Below are 20650 nucleotides of genomic sequence, written 5' to 3'. Positions count from 1 at the left end.
ACGGATGATGCACACTGCTTCATAATACTGAACCCAAGCGATGCTCTAGGGTGTACCCGTCATATTACGCAAAACCTTTACACCAAATGATTACCCATAAAGGTGTGTTTGCTTTAGAGCGGCCTACAAAATATATAATAAATCTTCAAACTAGTATACAAATACACCACCTGACCGTCCAGAAAAAAAAGAAGAGGCGGCGGGCTTACCGATGATGGGTTATCTAGGCACACAGGTACTGAATTCTCCTGTGCCTCTCTATACATCAGAGCATCAGGGTTGCATGAAGTCCCTGCAAGCAGGATAGATGAAGAGCCTTGAAGCAACTGGAGAAGAAAAGGGAAAGCGGGTAAAGGAGTCAGAAAGTACAGTCTTATCCATCATACCAGTTCTCCATTACCGAAATTACTCCTTTAATCTATTTTACTGTTACTCTTCATTTAAAAAGTTTTTGGCAGAATGCCTCTAAAATTGGAGAATTCCAGCATTTAATCTTAAACTCAAACTTAATCATAATCCCAATATTACAAACCACCTCTTTACACATCTCAGGTCAAGCGAATCAAATATCTACCTGCAAATTCTATAAGTACTCTAAGCATAGAGAACAAGGTCGATCATTCCCACAAACCACGTATAGCATACAAGTCACACTATACTTTGGACAGAACACATTTATAATATTCATAGATTGACTTTGCAGAATAACGTGCCCGGAAATAGGGTCAGTGTTACATTCAGAGAGAAGAAAGGAGACCTATAAGGGTAGTGCTTTATCACAATATTGTCACCCACGAGTTGTGGCACAATCATGATATTACCGCAATTCTTATATAACCTTAGTTTTTTCCCTATGAAGGCAAGAATTCCGATCATGTTGGAATTCTTTTAAGTAGTAAGTATTCCTCTGGACTTCGGCTGTTGCTCAATAGGTAAAAATAGTTTAGGAAAAAAAAAAGTTATACTGAGAATATAACCCACTATCCTGAACAAAAATAAAAAAATTTACTTCAAGTTGTAATATTTTACATCTACCTTTGTGTACAAAAGTTCCTTTTGTTGGTGCCACATTTCATATTCTTATCCTAAACTAGAGACATTTGGAATAAACCAAAAACATTCAATAAGGCTATAGCATCTGCTCTATACGATTACATTGTTGTGAGGTGTGTCTATCAAATTCAATATTTTAATCAGGGAAAATAAAAACTAAATTGGGAAAATAGTAAATTAGGTAAAAAACTAAAAGTCTTGTCTGAAAACACGGCCTCCAGACTCTCCTCTTTCCCCAAGTGTAACATTTTTTGGGATGCCCCATTCCGGGATCCTGGATAGACCAGCACAACAGCTATGCCCAAGCTATGCCCGATTTGGTTAAAACGGTTTAGTAATTCTAGAACTGCATGGTCTTATCCTTTACCTAATTTCAAACGGAGTAAGTCTTACGTTTTAGGTTAGGGTAGGAGGGCAGTTGGAAGTGCTCGTGAGGAAACCGTTCTACATTTTTGGCTGGAGATTATCATGAAAAATCTTTCCTAAGGCTAGGAAGTCTTGCAACTTCATACTTCTGATCACACCAAAGGGACAAGCATGACTTATCTGTTGTATGACTTACCAATACTTTGCCATGTAACAGATAATGAGGAAAAGTTGGTTGGGTGATGCGTGAGCAACGTCATCATGTGGCACTAGCCTCAAACGTATATGGGTATAGACCATTGAAGGGGTTGTCCGGGCTTAGAAAAACATGACTGCTCTCTTCCAAAAACAGCACCACTGTCCACAAGATGTGCGGTATTGCCGCTCAGCACCATTCACTTAACTGTAGCGGAACTGCAATAACAGACCCAACACATGGATAGTGATCGCTGTGTTTTTTGGAAGAAAGCAGCCATTTTTTTCTAAACCTGGACAACTCCTTTAAAAAAAAAAAAAAGATTTTCAGTGACCTTATTACTTTGATCCTCTGAAGACAAGTATAAGTAAGATTTTATTAAAGAATTTATGTACCCTAAATTATAACAATATATAAAATCGTACACAATAAAAAAATTGAGATTTTATGATACTTAAAACAAGACAGGGTTTAATAAAACGACATATAAGCTGGCATAGTGGGGGTTAAAGCTGTAAGGGTATTTTTACACGCAGTAGGATTATTGCATACAACTGAACGGGATATTTTTCTGCAACATGTGCGTGGATTTCTGCAGCCCCATTCAGATGAATAAGAAAGTCACAGAACTTTCTTCAACAAATCTGCTGCATGCGAATATATCCTAAAGGTTCTAAATCAATGGAAAGCAGTGTTATATACCTCCAGACTGTGCATCAATACAGCCGTCCTAACAAGACACCGCCGCGGCGGAACAGCAGGCGTCACACACACACACGTTCGATAGAGGCCAATTAATTGTGGATAGCAGAAAGAGATGTAATATTCTCTTATTTCCAGAAATCTGTGTTATTACTTACTTTAATATTAGCATTATATATATATATATATATATATATATATATATACACACACACACACACACACACACGCGCACGTCCTTCTCAATGAATTAGAACATCATGAAAAGTTAATTTATTTCAGTAATTCAATTCAAAATGTGAAACTCATTCTATAGATTCATTACACACGGAGTGATCTATTTCCAGCATTTTATTCTTTTAATGTTGATGATTATGGTAACAGTTAATGAAAACCCAAAATTTAGAGTCAACGCAGCAGTCTAGCAGGAAATTCGGTATTAAAAATCATTTTTTAAATTGGGCTTATATAATATTCTAATTTTGTGAGAAACTAAATTTTGGGTTTTCATTAAGTGTTACCATAACCATCAACAATAAAAGAAAGAAATGCTGGAAATAGATCACTCTGTGTGTAATGAATACTGATGTTGGGGGAGAGGGCCGGGTTCGCAATCTCTGTTCTAGTTCATCCAAAAGTTGTTGGATGGGGTGGAGGTCAGGGCTCTGTGCGGGACAGTCATGTTCTTCCACACCAAACTCACCCAACCATGTCTTTATGGATCTTCGGCACTGGGGAACAATCACGCTGGAACAGAAAAGGGCCGAACCCCAAACTGTTCCCACAAAGTTGGAAGCTACAATTGTCCAAAATGTCTTGGTATTCACAAGCATTAAGATTTCCAGTCACTGGATCTAGGGGGCCTAGGCCAACCCCTGAAAAATAGCCCCATAGCTTAATCCCTCCTCCACCAAAGTTTACAGTTTGCACAATGCAGTCAGGCAGGTAACGTTCTCTTGGCATTCACCAAACACAGACTAATCCATTAGACTGGGTAGAGAAGTTGATTCATCACTCCACAGAACACGTTTCCCCTGCTCTAGAGTCCAGTGGCAGCGGCTTTACACCACTCCATCCGACGCTTGGCATTGTGCTTGGTGATGTAAGTTTGGCATGCAGCTGCTCGGCCATGGAAACCCATGCCATGAAGCTCCCGGGGCACAGTTTTTGTGCTGATGTTAGTGACAGAGGAGGTTTGGAACGCTGCAATTATTGTGTCACCAGAACTTTGGTGACATTTATGCACCTCAACACTCGGCGACCCCGCTCTGTAACATTTTATGTGCGTTGCCACTTCAAGGCTGAGTTTCTGTGGTTCATAAACACTTACACTTTACAATAATATCACTCACAGTGGAATATCTAGGAGGGAATACATTTCACGCACTGACTTGTTACAATGGTGATGTCCTTATACAGGACCGCGCTGGAATTCCGTGATCTCTTTAGAACGACCCATTCTATCACAAATGTTTGTAAAGGCGATTGCATGGCGAGGTGCTGGATTTTATACACCTGTGGCAATGGAACACCCAAATTCAATGATCTAGAGGTGTGTCCCAATACTTTTGTCCTTATAGTGTGTGTATATATTTATATTACACACACATTATTCATTAAAAGTTGCAGGCCTCTTAATAAGTCTGGTGCATTTGGAATGGTCGGTTTGTACTTATTTTTATGCCTGTTACATTTTCACCAATAATTTGCGCCTCTAAGTCTAAAACCACATTTACAGCTTGACCACACACACTTTTCTTGACTGCTTTCTTTTTTGAAAGAAGACAAATGTCACTTTTTTAACCTGTGCAGTTTTTTCCCCGAAGCAGGCATTAACTAAATAATAAATGTGGGCTACAGTGTCCTAAATAATGGAGGAAGGTGGTGCTTCAATGCCAATGGCCGATGTATGTATGATTCTTAAATTCGGCACAGGCCATTGGCATTCAAGGTGGTATTAAGGATGGTTTTGTGACAAGATGCAGGATAACGGAAGTGAATAAATCTTCAGCTAAGGTGGCGGCGGCTAAATTCAGGTAAGAACTGTTCTATAGCATGGACCATGGTTCTGCCCTATCATGTCACCACCACATCAATGGGAATCCATCCAACTCTCACCAATGTGCCGTTTCACATGGAGGAAGTAGATGGTGACTGCTTTCTATAAACAGGTGGTACTAAATAAAACAACATCATTCTGAGAAGGTCCCTCTATGGTGACGTGCTTAGGGACAGTCATGATGTATGGGCCTCAAAAATTGGCCGATACTTCCCTGAATTAGATACAGTTTTGCCTCAAGTTTATAAATGTGTAAGAACCTTACTGCAACTCCAATTTTATATGGAGGTATTTGAACGGTATGACATGCTCAATTGGATTACAGAGCTATTCTCCCCTAAAAGCATTACTTCTAAGGGAGAATAACCTGGTAAGACTTTGCCGCACGGAACACACTATGGTGGCACCATATTACGAGGTATTACAGGCAAATTTCAATTGCCACCGTACAGACTTGCCAGTGCAGAGATGAGCGTTATTTCTAGAAAAGCTTCCCGGGCAGGCGATGACAACCTCTGCTCTGGACCTCAATGAGCAGTTGTGGTAAAAACCCCCAAGGATTTCCAGAAGCGCAGGGCCAAGCTAAGTACAACTCTAAAACAGCACGTAAATTGATCCACGGAGCGTATTTTCAAAACCACGGCATGTCAATTTATCCCGCGATTCTGCTTGCGAATCTGATCTCCCTAGTTTTGGGTAAATACGCAGCAAAACCCGCAGCATGAAAACGCAGCGATTTACGCAAAACGTAAAAACCGCACTGAAAAACGTATATAGAAAAATACCTTCAGGTGAGTCTTTTTGCTGCACATTTCTTGCGGTTTTGCCGCAGCAAAATACGCACTGTATGCATTCAGCCTAAGTGGTTTGCCCCTTCCTTTTTTCACCAGAGGGTCACTTTCAGATATGTGAGAAATGATTGGCCCAAGACGTTCTGCTATTATATTTAGGCATGTGATTACTAAATTAATCATAAGTAGAGCCTTAGGCCGGATTCACGCAAGTGTTGCACGTCTCAAACGTGAAAAACGTCCGAGGTGCATCCGTGCTCTGCGCTGCGGGACACGTTATCACGCATCCCTCCATAGACTAGAGTGAAAAAATAGCACATGTCCTTTTTTCTCACGGACCCTTCACACGGTCCGTTGAAACAATGGCCGTGTGAACAGCCACAATGAACTATATAAGTCCGTGTGACGGCCGCTGTTTCAACGTTCGGGTGAATAAGGCCTAAAAGTATAAGCGTGTAGGGTTTTTTTTTTTTTGTTTTTTTTTTACATAAAACAAACATAATATTCCCTTGTGACAAAAATGATGAATAAAAATGCAATTATTACTCCCATACAATACAACCAGAAATGTATTTTTCGCAATACATCACCTTTAAGCAAAACGAGAGTTCTTAATTGTTACGGTGTTAAACAGTTTCTACATGATCAGGGGGTTAATAGCGTTCAACCATTATCGCATCGAAGCTCATCAAGGAGTCATTGTGAGGCTAGAATACATATAATGTCCCTTTAAAAAAAAAAATCATGTATTCATTTACGACCATGCTTATTAATAATAATTTTTAAAAAAAGAGAAGAGAATTTGTACAGTCAAGATAATTAATATACTGCCAATTATATTAGACTGTGGGTTATGCCATCAGCCTCTTCTGCGCAGCTGCCGCCTCCTCTCAGCTGGAGGACGTGCTGCAATTCTAAGTCTACTGTGTCCAGCCGTCACCTTCACTTTGTCAAAATCTTGTCAGTTCGCCAGCACTTCCCACTACAAAATGTTCTTTTTCTGTGACAATGGTCTTTGAAACACAAGAAACTCATCATTTTGAAAGCGTTTAATGTAAAATGTTATTTCAAGGGAGGAAGAACCTGCAAGGGAGTGTCTGTGCCTTATGTGCCACCTTCTTCTTTCCTAGCACACAAAGTGGGACAATTACAAGTCGTGGTTGGCAAAGTCATAAATGCATCAAAGTCCATCCTACCAGAAACTGAGGTAGCAGTCAAGAGATTTAGGGAAATATGGTTGTCACACTCAGAGCAGAAACCAGACATGGGCATCAAGCAAAGACAAACCAAAAATAAGCTGATCACAGGGAGTTCCGCTGATGTGATCTACATCGATCAGCTGTAATCTGTGGGTGCACCCAGCATTAAGTGTTTCATTTCCCTACAGCGCCACCACAGGAGAAACAAAAGTATTACATGGTGTACATTTAAATAAACAAGTTATCTGTGTGAAACGTGAGGATGTGGAGTGTCACCCATACGCAGAAGCCGTCTTCGTAACCGTTCTCTACTATCGCTAGACCAAACAGTTTTAGGTCAGGATCACACACCCATTTTGAATGCACTTTTTGACTTAGATTTTTGAGGCAAACACAGGAGTGAACACAAAAGAAAGGAGATGCATCATTCTTTTACTTATACCTTCCCTTTCTTTTAAATCCACTTCTGGCTTTGCCTAAAAAAAAAAAAAAACGGAGGCAAAATTTGCACCAGGAACGGTGTCAGAACTGCGTGTGTGATCCTGGCCTTACACAAATAGAACCAATAGTGATGATTGTTAGTTTTTATTGCCACATCGCGATTATTACAGAGCAACTAAAATCATTAGGATAGTGTAACAGACCGGCTTTACCCTGATTTTACAGGCATTCTGATTAGCTTTACAGTATTTCCACAATATGAGCCTTTTTCTTGTAACAAAATACCATTCGTTTGGTTGGAAATATTGTACATTTGCATTGCCCTCACTTTTCTTACACAATAGTAAAGTAAATACCAGGACTAACGTTTAGAGTTATAGATCATGATATCGGTTGAATTATTATGTCTTTGGGCAGTTTAAAGAGAACCTCTCAGTAGGTTTGGAGCCACTAAACCACCCGCATGCCGTTTTGCAGATGGGGTTTAGTGTCTGGGTAGTGTTCGGCGGGATCTGGCGCATGCGCAATGTGCACATGAAGTCAGGTACAATATACTGTCCTTGGCGCCATGTGCAATATGCATGCCCCCGATGCCGCTCTAAGTCTCGCCTCGATAATTTTTAACTTACTTTACAAATTACTCCCTAAACGTCAGGTTTTGAGGTAGGCATGTGTGGAACATTAAACCCCAGCTGTATAATGGCATGCTGGTGGTTTAAGCTGCACTCACATAGGGAAAAAAACGCAAGTACGCCACACATATGAAAAAAAATATTGTGCCATTCTCCATGAGATACTGTACAGGTGAAGATTTTCCGCCATCAAAGTCAATGAAGACTTTAAAAAAAAACAAAAAACTGTGTAGGTCCTCCTTCATACACACTTTTGAAGCCTAAAATTCTGAAAAATGATCCACTATAGACTTTCACAACTAACATCTGGCCACAGTGGTTTTGGGCAAAAAAGTGCAAGAAAACGCCATAAAAAAAGCTACTTTTTCCAAAAACTATATGCGCAACCACCCGTATACAGATTTGTGTGAAACCTTTGTACCTATTCTGCACTGATGGCTTATAGGATATCAAACAAGCATTATATACAATATCAGGCCTTATTCAGACGAGCGTATTTTGCATCCGTATTCCTTCAGTTTTTGGCAGAATGTAATACAGAGCTAATGTTATTCAGGGGGCTATTCACATCGGTGTATAAAATATGTGCGTATTTTAAAAACGTAGCGTGCACCACTTTCATCCTTATTGCGGATGGAAAACGCCCATTCAAGTCTACGGGGAATAGTTCAAATATGGATGCATCGGTATTTGGTCCGTATGTGATCCGTTTTTCAAGGGGGCTGTCTTCTGTCATTTAGTTTTCTCCCTAGAAGACAGCCCATCAGTAATACGGATCTGTAATACTGATGCAATACTGACGACATACTGATGCAATATCATCCATTATGCGTCCGTATTCCGGATGATTACAAATACGCTCGTCTGAAAGAGGCCTTAAAAAAAATGTCTTTGTTCATCCTTCCATTGCATCATTTTGAGGCTACGCAGACACTTCTCTCTCTGTCGCCATTGACGCCTGTTTTTAAGGAAAAAGTGCACAGATGATGACAGAAAGATGAAAAAACATTGAAAAAATAAAAACCCTCAGTCATTTGTGCCCAGAGAAAAGAATGTCAGAAATGGGTAATGGATAGAGGTGCGTGGAGCGCAAAGCTGCCCGCAGATGCAACCGTTTATTCCCATTTACCTTATCAAGATCCCCTGAATGTGATGTAATGCATAAAATGACAATAATAATAATAAATAAATAATAATACATTATATTATTAAAATAAATAAATGTAAATAGAAAACACTGGGGAAAAAAAAGATCAATATTTTCTTTATTATTTTCTATTCTGTACTGGATTTATATCAGCTGGCGAAAAGATCAATTCCAGAAGAAAGATACTAAAAATGCAAATGAATTTAATACAAAGATAATTTTGTCAGCAGGAGAGGCAGGAAAATGTGCAATAGTCTAGACAAGTGCCCGGAGATGATATCCGACCACTAAGGTGAAGGACGTACAACAGTGTGTGGCACTACAGAGCAGGTACACAGATGGCAGAGCCGTAAAGTGTTAACTGGAGGCTCTACAAGCACGACTGCCACTCTCCATGCAGCAATGTGGCGGCTCTCCAACCCCTCCTGCTTCCTTTCATGCATGACATCACATTTTAAGTTACATCGATGACATTTTGGTTTTGCAATGAGACCAAAATAATTTTGCATATTAAATATTTGCATTTAAAGGGTTCTGGGAAGGCAGGGATGTGAGAGACTAGAGGGGGGATCATTGATTGATGCGGTAATGCAGACTACAATGTATTCCTCTCAATCCCAGGCCAAGAAGACATGACATAGAAGAAGTGTGCGGCGCTTACTTGGCAGGGAGACTGTGAGATGAAATCTACTGTACACAGCGCTCTCAGGTAACCGCTCTCTGCAGACAATGCTGGCTCTGTTCCTATTCACACCTGTCTGGAGGATCTCTCCATTTACTGCAACCGGGAAGCCAAAGAGCAAAAGGAACAGGTTGCAGACGGAGGATCCGGAGACCCAGCAACCTGACTCCACCATGAAGATCTACGAAGGCAAGGAGGATATAAGGAGATCATGTCGGTCTTACCTACTCTATGGAATCTGAATCCTAATCCATCAGAAGCGGCACCTCCGTGTTGTGGAGACGAGGAGGAGATCAGCACCATTCCTCCTGGTTACATGATGCTGGCTAGGAAGGAGGATGTGAAGGGGCACGTACTGCACCCCCCTGCCCGTCTCATGCATGAACCACTCTCCCAGGGTTCTGTCCGGCTTCACCATTCCGCCTGGCACAAGCCTGACCTTTGCAATGTGAGTGGTGAGCTCCTTCTCCTTCTGCTATGGATATGGTTGCTGTGGAGACCGGACTCCACCTGTCTCCCTGCACTTTGCAGCAAGAGTCTCGTTCGTAATCCAAGGCAATAATGAGCGATGCCGGCAGATCAGCCCATACTACAACACGGGGCATCGGCTGTCACTGACGAAGAGGCGGGAAGGAGCAGCCGAGGAATGCAGATCCCGGGGTCCCTGCAGCCTGATCCATCAGAGGAGGCGGCTCAGCTAGCCCAGGCCACCTCCTTCCTGAGAAGAGGGGGAGGGGGGTCCTTACACCTGCACAGTGTAGATAAAGCAAGACCCCCCACACCCCCAGCAGTCTGATCCATCAGAGGAGGCGGCTCAGCTAGCCCAGGCCACCTCCTTCCTGAGAAGAGGGGGAGGGGGGTCCTTACACCTGCACAGTGTAGATAAAGCAAGACCCCCCACACCCCCAGCAGTCTGATCCATCAGAGGAGGCGGCTCAGCTAGCCCAGGCCACCTCCTTCCTGAGAAGAGGGGGAGGGGGGTCCTTACACCTGCACAGTGTAGATAAAGCAAGACCCCCCACACCCCCACACGTAGCCATGGAGAGGGCGCATTATCCTCCTGTATTTGACAAGAACACAGGGTCGAGCTGCTGCAACCCACTGATAATGGACATGGGGGCTATTAGGGGGAGCTTAGGAAAAATAACCCCCTAAGGGTGTATTCACACATGCAGGTTTTTTTTAATGCAGGTTTTTAAGCCAGGTGTAGATCTTAAAGGAAGAGACAGTATCACGGACAGATATTACTTCTTTTATTTAAATCCTCTACTGGTTTTGAAAACTGCAACAAAAAACCTGAACAAAATCTGATCAAAATGTTATACAGCTGGATAAAAGCAGCGATGTCTAAGCCCAGAGGTTTCAGTGCTGTCCAACGTTTGCCACAAGCCACATACACCAAATCTGATGTGGGTGGCTACCCGGTGTTGTAAGGTTGCAAGCTGGGGCCACACAATCACAGTGGATGCAAAAAAAGCTCAGCCCACTGGCAAACAATGAGTTACATTTATTATAGGCGACTGAAATGCAATGGGGCGCTGACGTTCCCCAAAACCTCCTGATTTTATTCCACTGGTAACATTCCCTTTTATTGGGAAACTTAGAAACGAGACCCTTGTCCCACAAGTCATAATGTGTGACCGCAAGTAAACGTTGGGCTGCTTAGGCTGGGTTCACACGACCACATTAACGTCCGTAATGGACGGACGTATTTCGGCCGGAAGTCCCGGACCGAACACAGTGCAGGGAGCCGGGCTCCTAGCATCATAGTTATGTACGATGCTAGGAGTCCCTGCCTCTCCGTGGAACTACTGTCCCGTACTGAAAACATGATTACAGTACGGGACAGTTGTCCTGCAGAGAGGCAGGGACTCCTAGTCAGTGTTGAAATCAATGGTGATTCAAACGGAAACCTATGGTTTCCGTTTGTCTAAGTCAGGGTTCTGTACATGGGTTCCCCTGACGGAAAGCTCAGACGGAACCCATGAACGCAGCCCTGACCCAGATGTGAACGAAGCCTTACCTTAATTAAGCCTTGTTTACACAGTGCAGATTTTCTGCAGATTTTGCATGTATTTTTTTAAGCCAGAACCAGGAACGGAAAAAATAAACAGCCCTGTATCAATAAATGGACCAGTGGCTGAGCATGCACACTACCGCTCCATTCCTATGGGGCTCTCAGGAACGGCAAGGTAAGCCCGTTCTCGTAATCAGTGGGGGTCCCAGTGGTCGGTCTCCCACCGAGCAGATATTTATCACGTATCCTGTGGATAGATGATGAATAATGATTATGGGAAAACCACTTTATAGGGTATTCTCATCTTAGGCATTTATGGCATATACACAGGATATGCCACAAATGTGTGATAGATGTAGGTCCCAGCTCTGGGACCCGCACCTATCTAGAGAACAAGGGTTACCCGATCCTGTTTAGCCTGGTGCGATGGCCGCATGCGTGCAGCTCTCTCCATTCTATTTAATGGGAGTTAGGCTGGGTTCACACGACCTATTTTCAGACGTAATGGAGGCGTTTTACACCTCGAATTACGGCTGAAAAAACGCCTCCAATACGTCGGGCAACATCTGCCCATTGCTTTCAATGGGTCTTACGATGTTCTGTGCCGACGACCTGTAGTTTTATGCGTCGCTGTCAAAAGACGGCGCGTAAAATTACAGCCTCGTCAAAAAAAGTGCAGGATACTTCTTGGGACGTAATTGGAGCCGTTTTTCATTGACTCCAATGAAGAACAGCTCCAAATTACGTCAGTAAAAGACGCCCCGCAAAACGCCAGTACATGCAATTATGTCTGAAATTCAGGAGCTGTTTTCTCCTGAATACAGCTCCGTAATTTCAGACGTAAATGCAGTTAGGGTATGTGCACACACACTAATTACGTCCGTAATTGACGGACGTATTTCGGCCGCAAGTCCCGGACCGAACACACTGCAGGGAGCCGGGCTCCTAGCATCATACTTATGTACGACGCTAGGAGTCCCTGCCTCGCTGCAGGACAACTGTCCCGTACTGTAATAATGTTTTCAGTATGGGACAGTTGTCCTGCAGTGAGGCAGGGACTTCTAGCATCGTACATAAGTATGATGCTAGGAGCCCGGCTCCCTGCACTGTGTTCGGTCCGGGACTTGCGGCCGAAATACGTCCGTCACTTACGGACGTAATTAGTGTGTGTGCACATACCCTTATCGTGTGCACATACCCTTACAGAAACAGTCAAGCAAGTGCTGCTAGGCACTTCCAAAAAAGAGAATTCAGCCGCAACCCTCTCTCCAATAGTCCCTGCCTGGAATCTGTGACCAGAAGCTGCCGCACCAGGTGAAACGGAGGTCGGGTGACCTCATTCTCGATATAGGTGCGGGTCCCAGAGCTGGGACCTGCATTTATGGCACATCCCGTGGATATGCCATAAATGTCTAAGATGGGAATATCCCTTTAAAGTAGCTTCTCTCCTGGATCCAAATGTTAGTTTTGGCTTAAAAAAATGCATGCAAAATCTGCACCGTGTGAGCAAGGCCCTACAGTAAAGCTAACCTACAAATCCCCAATACCAGCCACTTGCTATGTGTACATTTCTGTAGTCAGATGTTGCAAAATATAGGCAAACCATTGTGTTATTCAACGCACGTGCAACTACAAGTTCCAGGAGGCTGGACAGCTGGAGAATAAACTCTGTACTCATTACCTAGCAGGCGGGATACAGTGAAGTGTATATATATATGATAAACGCCAATGGAAGCAGGAGAGACTATTACCCAGGAACTATTATTCTATTAGTTGTATGAAGACATTTAGTAAATATTCACATCTTTGACCTGGAAGCTGGAAAGAATGGCGCAGTGGAGCTCTTCTCAATCTCATCTAGTTATTTATTTTCCATTTTCTTCCTCATAATAAATAGAACTGTATAAAATACATTTCTTCTTTGTGTTGCCACGCAACTCCAATTTTATCATCAGGTGTCGGCGGCAGATTTTCTTTGTTTGAAAAAATAAAAGCATAAAACATTTGTTAATCCATAGAAAGGAAAACTAAGGACGACGGTTTAGGTGTCTCCGTTTACTAAACAATGGCCGACATTTACTAGGCAGCATACCAGTTTTTGCCGTAAACGGTGCCAAAAAAGGTCACAATTTATAATACACAATGTTACTTTAAAAATTGTGACATTTCTTAGCACTGGCCAAAATATAAACGTGCAGAGAAAAGTGGTTGAGGTCTCCTTAAATTTTTTACATATAAAGCAAATGAAACAAATTGATTAAGTGGCGTACGCCTTAGGGCATGTTCACACGGCAGCGTCCAATACGCCTGAAATTATGGAGCGGTTTTCAGGCGAAAACAGCTCCAGAATTTCAGACGTAATTGCTCGTACTCGCGTTTTTCGCGTCGTCAATTACGGACGTAATTGGAGCTGTTGTTCAATGGAGTCAATGAAAAACGGCTCCAATTACGTCTCAAGAAGTGACATGCACTTCTTTGATGCAAGCGTCTTTTTACTCGCTGTCTTTTGACAGCGGCGCGTAAAAAAAAAGCCTGTGTGCGAAGAACATCGTAACCCCATTGATTTCAATGGGCAGATGTTTGCCGGCGGTTTAGAGCCATATTTTCGGACGTAATTCGAGCCGTAAAACACCCTAATTACGTTCGTAAATAGGGCGTGTGAACATACCCTAATAATAAATTTGGTGCAAATCCCTTCAACTTGCTCCTTTACTTAGCCTGGCGTAACATATGCTAGTCTTATTAAATGTGGGCCAACGTCTCCTCCTTGCCTCCCTCTATGCACAGATAGTACATAAGATAAAGGGGTAGTCCCATCACAACAAGGAATACTGCTAGGATGATCCCTTCCTGATTGTTGGGGGTCCAACCTCTGGAACCTTTGCCGATCACGTGATCGAAGAGGTAGAAGTTGTTAAAGGAAACGCTTAAAGTGGATTTGTCAGCCGAATACGCAGCCCTCGGTAAGGGCAACATATTACAGGGACAGGTCCATCCTCCTATTAGCCAAAACAGCATACGAAAAATATTTTGCCTTTTTGGCTAATAGGAGCAATCAAAGAATACACCAGTTATGAGTCCGTTCTATTCATGAGGCGAGCGCCCCCCCCCCCCCCCCCTCTGGTGACTGACGTTCGGCTGCTGTGTATTTACTTTCACAGCAGCCCATTGATCATTGTGAGGAGACGAGGCTCTCATTAATAGATCAGACTCCTAACGGAGTCCAGTGTATACTTCAATGGCTCCTTTTAGCCAAATGGTAAAATATTTGTGTCATTTTAGCTAATAAGAATAGACCTGTCCCTGTAATATGCTGCCCTTACCTAGGGCAGCGTATTGAGATGAAAGATCCGCCTTAACTACGTAACTTTGTTGCACCTTTATTCTGAAGATCGGAGGTCCCAGCATTCAGAACCACACAATCAGAAAGTCATCGCCCATCCTGGCGATAACCCCTTTAAAATCTTTACTGGTCTTTCCCTCTTTTATTGTATGTTCTGCTCCTGAAGCATCATGATTTCATGTGCAGTTCGGTCACGCATCTTGTTGTCTGGGTAGGAAGGACCTAAAACAAGCTTGTGTAGAATGGAGAACAGCAGTGCATTGTGAAACAGATAGAACCTCCGGTGACCCATCAGTACCTACATGTACTTCGACAGAAAGTCAAGTAGTCAAGCTAGGCAACCTGAACTTACAAACCTTGCAGACTATTCTAAGGGGGCAATGCAAGAAGGAAATATATAGATGCTGCAAATGGATGTCCAGTTTTGCCTGGGCTGGACCACCCTCCCTCTCTCAAAAACATTACTTACCTGTGATCTCCATGCCTGCTTTAGGTGTGTCACGACACCATCAGTGCCTGATATATCCAGCATTCGACTGTTCGCGTCATGAACTGACCAAGCAGACAGAAAGAAACTTGGGAATTCTTTTTGAGGGGTAAGAGAGTACCCTATCTCGAGGGTAAACTGAATTTTCCATGGTTGCCTAGATATTTACTATAACCAGAGAGGTTTGATGGGTTTTGTATTCGCTTGTATAGTCGACATGACAAAACTGTTGGTTGACATTTTCTTCCACATTTTGCCTATGGACATGGAGCTGAGAGGTCTCAGCTGATCGGTATGCCCGTTTCAGCTGGAATCCGCGCACCAATATTTAGGCTGTGTTCACATCAGCGTTGGGCCTCCGTTCATGAGTTCCGTTAGACCTTTCCATCAGAGGAACCCATGAACAGAAAGCCATGGATTCCACTGACGGAAAGGTCTAATGGAACCCATGAACGGAGGCCCAACGCTGGATGTGAACAGGCCCTTGCAATATACAGAAAGAGGGCTCATGCACATGGCAGAGCTGTATGCATGGCGCCTATATGAAGGCACACAGAATCACTACAGCTCCACACCCCTTAGGGTATGCTCACACGGCCTATTTTCATCAGTTTTCCGGGCCGTAAATACCCTGAAAAGTGGCTGAAAATACTGGGGTTGAATGCCATCAAACATCTGCCCATTGATTTCAATGGGAAAAACGGCGTTTCGTTCCCACGGGGCGGTTTTTTATGCGCCATTTCTAAAAACCGAGTGTAAAGAAACGCCCCGTAAAAAAGAAGTGCATGTCACTTCTTAAGCCGTTTTTGGAGTAGTTTTTCATTGACTCAATAGAAAAACAGCTCCAAAAACGTCCGTAAACAAAGCATCAAAAAACGCTTTATGCATAAAAAACGGCTGAAAATCAGAGGCGGTTTTCCCTTGAAAACAGTGCCATATTTTCCAGCCGCTTTTAGTTTGCCGTGTGAACATACCCTAATAGCAACAGCTATGTAATACAGCATCCGATGGAACAAGTCACAATTTTATTTCTGTTCGATACGCACAGAAACGGACAAAAAAAAAGACCACTATGTGTCTCTAAAAAAGAAAAAAAAAAGCCATACGGAGGTGCTGTAGAGCCACAGACTTCTATGGACACTGTATTACGCTACTTACAATTTAGAGCAGGGGTCTCAAACTCGGCCGGGTAAGTGGGCCGCATATAGAAAAAATGGGAAGTTGATGGGCCGCATTACTTTCAAATTTGATACAATACAAAATTATTGTTAATCAATTAGTTATTTGAACTACTATAATACTACATTACTATAATAATACCGCTAGGTTTAAAATTTTAGATATTTCTCCACGTGCTTATTTCAACAATCCAGCTTTCCAGTTTAAGTGTCGCTAAATGCAGATGCTGCCGCAGAGTCCTCCGTAGATGCTGCCGCAGAGTCCCCCGCAGATGCTGCCGCAGAGCCCTCCGCAGATGCTGCCGCAGAGCCCTCCGCAGATGCTGCCGCAGAGCCCTCCGCAGATGCTGCCTCAGTGTGCCCTCCGCAGATGCTGCCGCAGTGTGCCCTCCGTAGATGCTGCCGCAGTGTGCCCTCCGTAGATGCTGCCGCAGTGTGCCCTCCGCAGATGCTGCCACAGTGCCGTCAGGGGCTTGTCTAGAGCTGGCGTCCCGGAGCAGAGCCGCTTCTAGCACTCTGCCTGGGATTCCAGTTCTGCTCCTGACATCACTGTCCATATATAGACATGGATGTCAGGGGTAACCCCAGAGCTGGAGTCCCGGGCAGGGCGCTAGTAGGCTCTTCCTGGGACTCCAGCTGGGCTCCTGACATCACTGGGACTCCTGCTCTGGGGAAGCCCCTGACATTATTGTCGATGTATGGACAGCGATGTCAGAGGCTTCCCCAGAGTCCCGGAGCAGAGCAGATAATAGAGCTCTGCCCGGGACTCCGCTCTGGGGAAGACCCTGACACACTGTCCACATATGGGCAGCGATGTCAGGGAATTCCACAGAGTCCCGGAGCAGAGCCAACACCAGCACTCTGCTCGGGACTCCGGCTCTGGAGAAGCCCCAGACATCGCTGTTCATATGTGGACAGCGATGTCAGGGAATTCCACAGAGTCCCGGAGCAGAGCCGACACCAGCGCTCTGCTCCGCTCTGGGGAAGACCCTGACACACTGTCTATATATGGGCAGCGATGTCAGGGAATTCCACAGAGTCCCGGAGCAAAGCCTGTACTAGCGCTCTGCCCGGGACTCCGGCTCTGGGGAAGCCCCAGACATCGCTGTTCATATGTGGACAGCGATGTCAGGGAATTCCAGAGTCTCGGAGCAGAGCCGATACTAGCGGCTCTGTGTCCCGCGGGCCGCAGATGACAGCCCCAGGGTCCGCATGCGGGCCGCGTGCTTGAGACCCCTGATTTAGAGGTTGTACAAAAGAGGGTAGTGTGATTGAGTCCTAAGCCTCATTTTTTTTTTAGCAAACTTGCCATAGAGTTGTGAATAATGTACTGTAAAGAGACTATTACTGTGCATAGGGAGACATCTCTCAATCAGGAAATATTGGGCATGGCTAGCTCAGAGTGGGTGGAGCTAGTAATAGCGCATGAATACGGCAGACCCCTCTCTAGCCGTGCTGCCCAGGCTCTGCATGTCCATTCTCAGAAACTAAAAATTTATGAACTATCCTTAGGATAGGCCATCAATAGCTAATCGCTCGGGGCCGACTGCCGGGACCTCCGCTGATCAACTGTTTTAAGGGGCCACAGCGCTGCTTTACCTTCATTCCGGTCATGGCTCGTACTGTGAATCACCACTACTGCTGTGCCGGCGATTCACAATACGAGCAGTGACCGGAATTAAGGGAAAGCAGCAGAACGGCCGGAGGTCCCGGCAGTGGGGGAGCCGAGCGATCAGCTATTGATGGCCTTTCCTGAAAAGAGGCCATTCATTTTTAGGGACTGGAAAACCCCTTTAAGCAAATAAGTGACAGTGAAATCAGTTGTCACTACATCGTGGATGACCAGTTCCCTTTCAGATGAAAAAAAAAACATGCACATTTTAGAAAAAGCCTGGTCAGTAAGTAAGCTAAAGCCCCTTTATGACATCGCCTCACAGTCTTTCCACATGCTCACACCTACTGCTTTGCCAACACCACATGTCAATGCCATAGTATACCCAACCTTTTGCTTGGAGTCACCCTGGCATTTTAGATTACCGGTGGTATTTTGGTGTAATTTTAATTGCTAGTATAGACGACAATCCTGTAAGATTGGATTTTAATTTTGCTGTAATATATTTGACAAGCTCCCCCCTCTAATCTCAGCCCACAGAGCATATGAGAGAGATCTTGGCTCAGTTCAATGATTCAGCAGAGGGAACATTTGGCTCGTCCCAGTTAGATTTGCCAAGATGCCAAATTAACGGATAATTATCAACAAAATTCTAGGCAGACAGGATAAAGATACAGATGAAAGAGATGGTTAAAGTAGTAACATGTAAACGAGGCAACAATGATGGAGAAGTAATACAAATGACGGCAAGCACCACAATAACCAAATGTCTTGTCTTATATTTTTATCAACAATGAAACAATATATAAGTGAAATGGCTGCCACGGAATAAGCGGATAAATTACTCTCTGAATCACTGCTCAGATTGTCTCTAATGTGATGTAATGACGGGCAATCCGCATGTCGCTGGAATCCAAATCAAGTTCGATTTATCCTCCAATTTTTAATCACAGCCGTTGTCATTTCTTTTTCTATACTTTTTTTTCCTTTAAATCCAAGACACAGAATCCGCTTTCCTATTCTTTTCTTAAAGGATTATTCCTGTCACAAGAAGTTATCTCAGTTTCCGTTAGCGCCATAGAATTTGAATGGAGCGGCAGGGCGCATGCCCGACCTGTGCTCCACTCAACCCCGCCTGACAGCAAGCTTGCAACTAAGGGGGGGGAACTGGGGACACGCGACCCCCGTTCTGGCAGAGATCCCCACCGATCTAACAGTTATCACCTATCAACTGGCCTCATTCAGACGAGCGTATTTTACATTCGTATTCCACCCTATTCTGTCCGTATACGGAGCTAATGTTAAAGAGGCTCTGTCACCACATTATAAGTGCGCTATCTCCTACATAATGTGATCGGCGCTGTAATGTAGATCACAGCAGTGGATTTTATTTTGAAAAAATAATATTTTGAGTTATGACTTATTTTATATTTATGCTAATGACTTTCTTTATAGACAACTGGGCGTTTTAGCTTTTGACCAAGTGGGCGTTGTAAAGAGAAGTGTATGACGCTGACCAATCAGTGACCAATCAGCATCATACACTTCTCTCCATTCATGTACTCCTGTCACTTACTCACACATTAACGTTACTGAAGTGCTTGAGAGTGAATAGACATCACATCCAGCCAGGACGCGATGTCTATTCACAATCCCGACACTTCTGTAACGTTCGTGTGTCACTCACACAGCAAAGCGTGATCACGCATGCGGTCATTAAGTCCCACACAAACGTTACCGAAGTGTCAGGATTGTGAATAGGCATCGCGTCCTGGCTGGAGGTGCAGATTTTCAGGCGCAATGTCGACTGTGGAAGCAGGGTTGAAAACGTACACCCCCCCCCCCCCGGGCTCATAGCGAAGCGTCCCTTCGTGCAGCCGGGTTTCCTGCGATGACATTGCAGCAGTCAGATGGGAAGGAACATCATCCCAGTAGGCCGGGCTGCATTCAGAACAGAGGCATGCATTGCTATGACAATGTTAGGATTGGCTTTTTTCTATTAATTTGAATAAAAAAAGCGATTATATTTTTTCAGATTTGCGCTTTTTGTGCGGGAGTTCCCTCTGCAAAATCGTAACATGCTATTTGTTGCAGATTTTACCTTCCCATTGAATTCAATGGGGATAACCTGCAACATAAGAGCAATGTTTCCGCAGCATAATTTAACATGCTACGGATTTAAATTCCGCATCCCAGGTCAATTTCTGAAAGCTTTCGCTGCAGATTTGTTTTTGCCGCGTGTGCCTGATTTTTGTTTCACACTCATCCACTTTGCTGCTACTGTAAATGCTACGAAATGTCCACACAAAACTAGGTTGCGGAAAATCTGGAGCGTTTACGCTACGTGGGAAACCGGCCTAAGAGTTATCACCCAGTTTAAAAAAAAAAAAATTTGCTTTATTTCAGAAATGTAGCAAAAGAATAACACACGTAGCATACAACAGGGCAAACACGCCCATACATTATCGTGCATTTAGCAGGTACAGAACGAATAACAGAAACACAGATGAAAAATACCGTTATCATGGCATATGACCGTGAAGTATTCTATGAAACGACAGCAGTTTGCACACATAAGGTCACACAAGTACCAATCAAAGAAAACTGGTATTCGAGGATGATCACAAATATGAGCGTTCGGATCAAACAGCCTCTTACCCTAAGGCTGGGTTCACACGAGCATGTTACGTCCGTAATGGACGGAACGTATTTTGGCCGCAATTCCCGGACGGAACACACTGCAGG

General features: G+C 43.8%; 1 protein-coding gene across 9 annotated transcripts in view; it reads right to left on the bottom strand.

The window, feature by feature from the left end:
• Positions 1-20650, bottom strand: part of SRCIN1 (SRC kinase signaling inhibitor 1) — a 330976-nt gene that overhangs the window by 70386 nt on the left and 239940 nt on the right. For 7 of the 9 annotated variants that reach the window (XM_075846590.1, XM_075846591.1, XM_075846589.1 and 4 more), the window contains one exon: positions 210-326. In XM_075846590.1, the coding sequence (XP_075702705.1) occupies positions 210-326 (117 nt within the window). Of the gene's footprint in view, positions 1-209; positions 327-9492; positions 10280-20650 lie in introns of those variants that run through there. The other 2 variants (XM_075846592.1, XM_075846593.1) reach the window with 2 other exon arrangements.

The sequence above is a fragment of the Rhinoderma darwinii genome, chromosome 13 (genome assembly GCF_050947455.1).
Source record: "Rhinoderma darwinii isolate aRhiDar2 chromosome 13, aRhiDar2.hap1, whole genome shotgun sequence".
NCBI lineage: Eukaryota > Metazoa > Chordata > Amphibia > Anura > Rhinodermatidae > Rhinoderma > Rhinoderma darwinii.
Note: the sequence above shows the minus strand (reverse complement) of the source record. Positions and strands in the feature narration are given on the sequence as shown.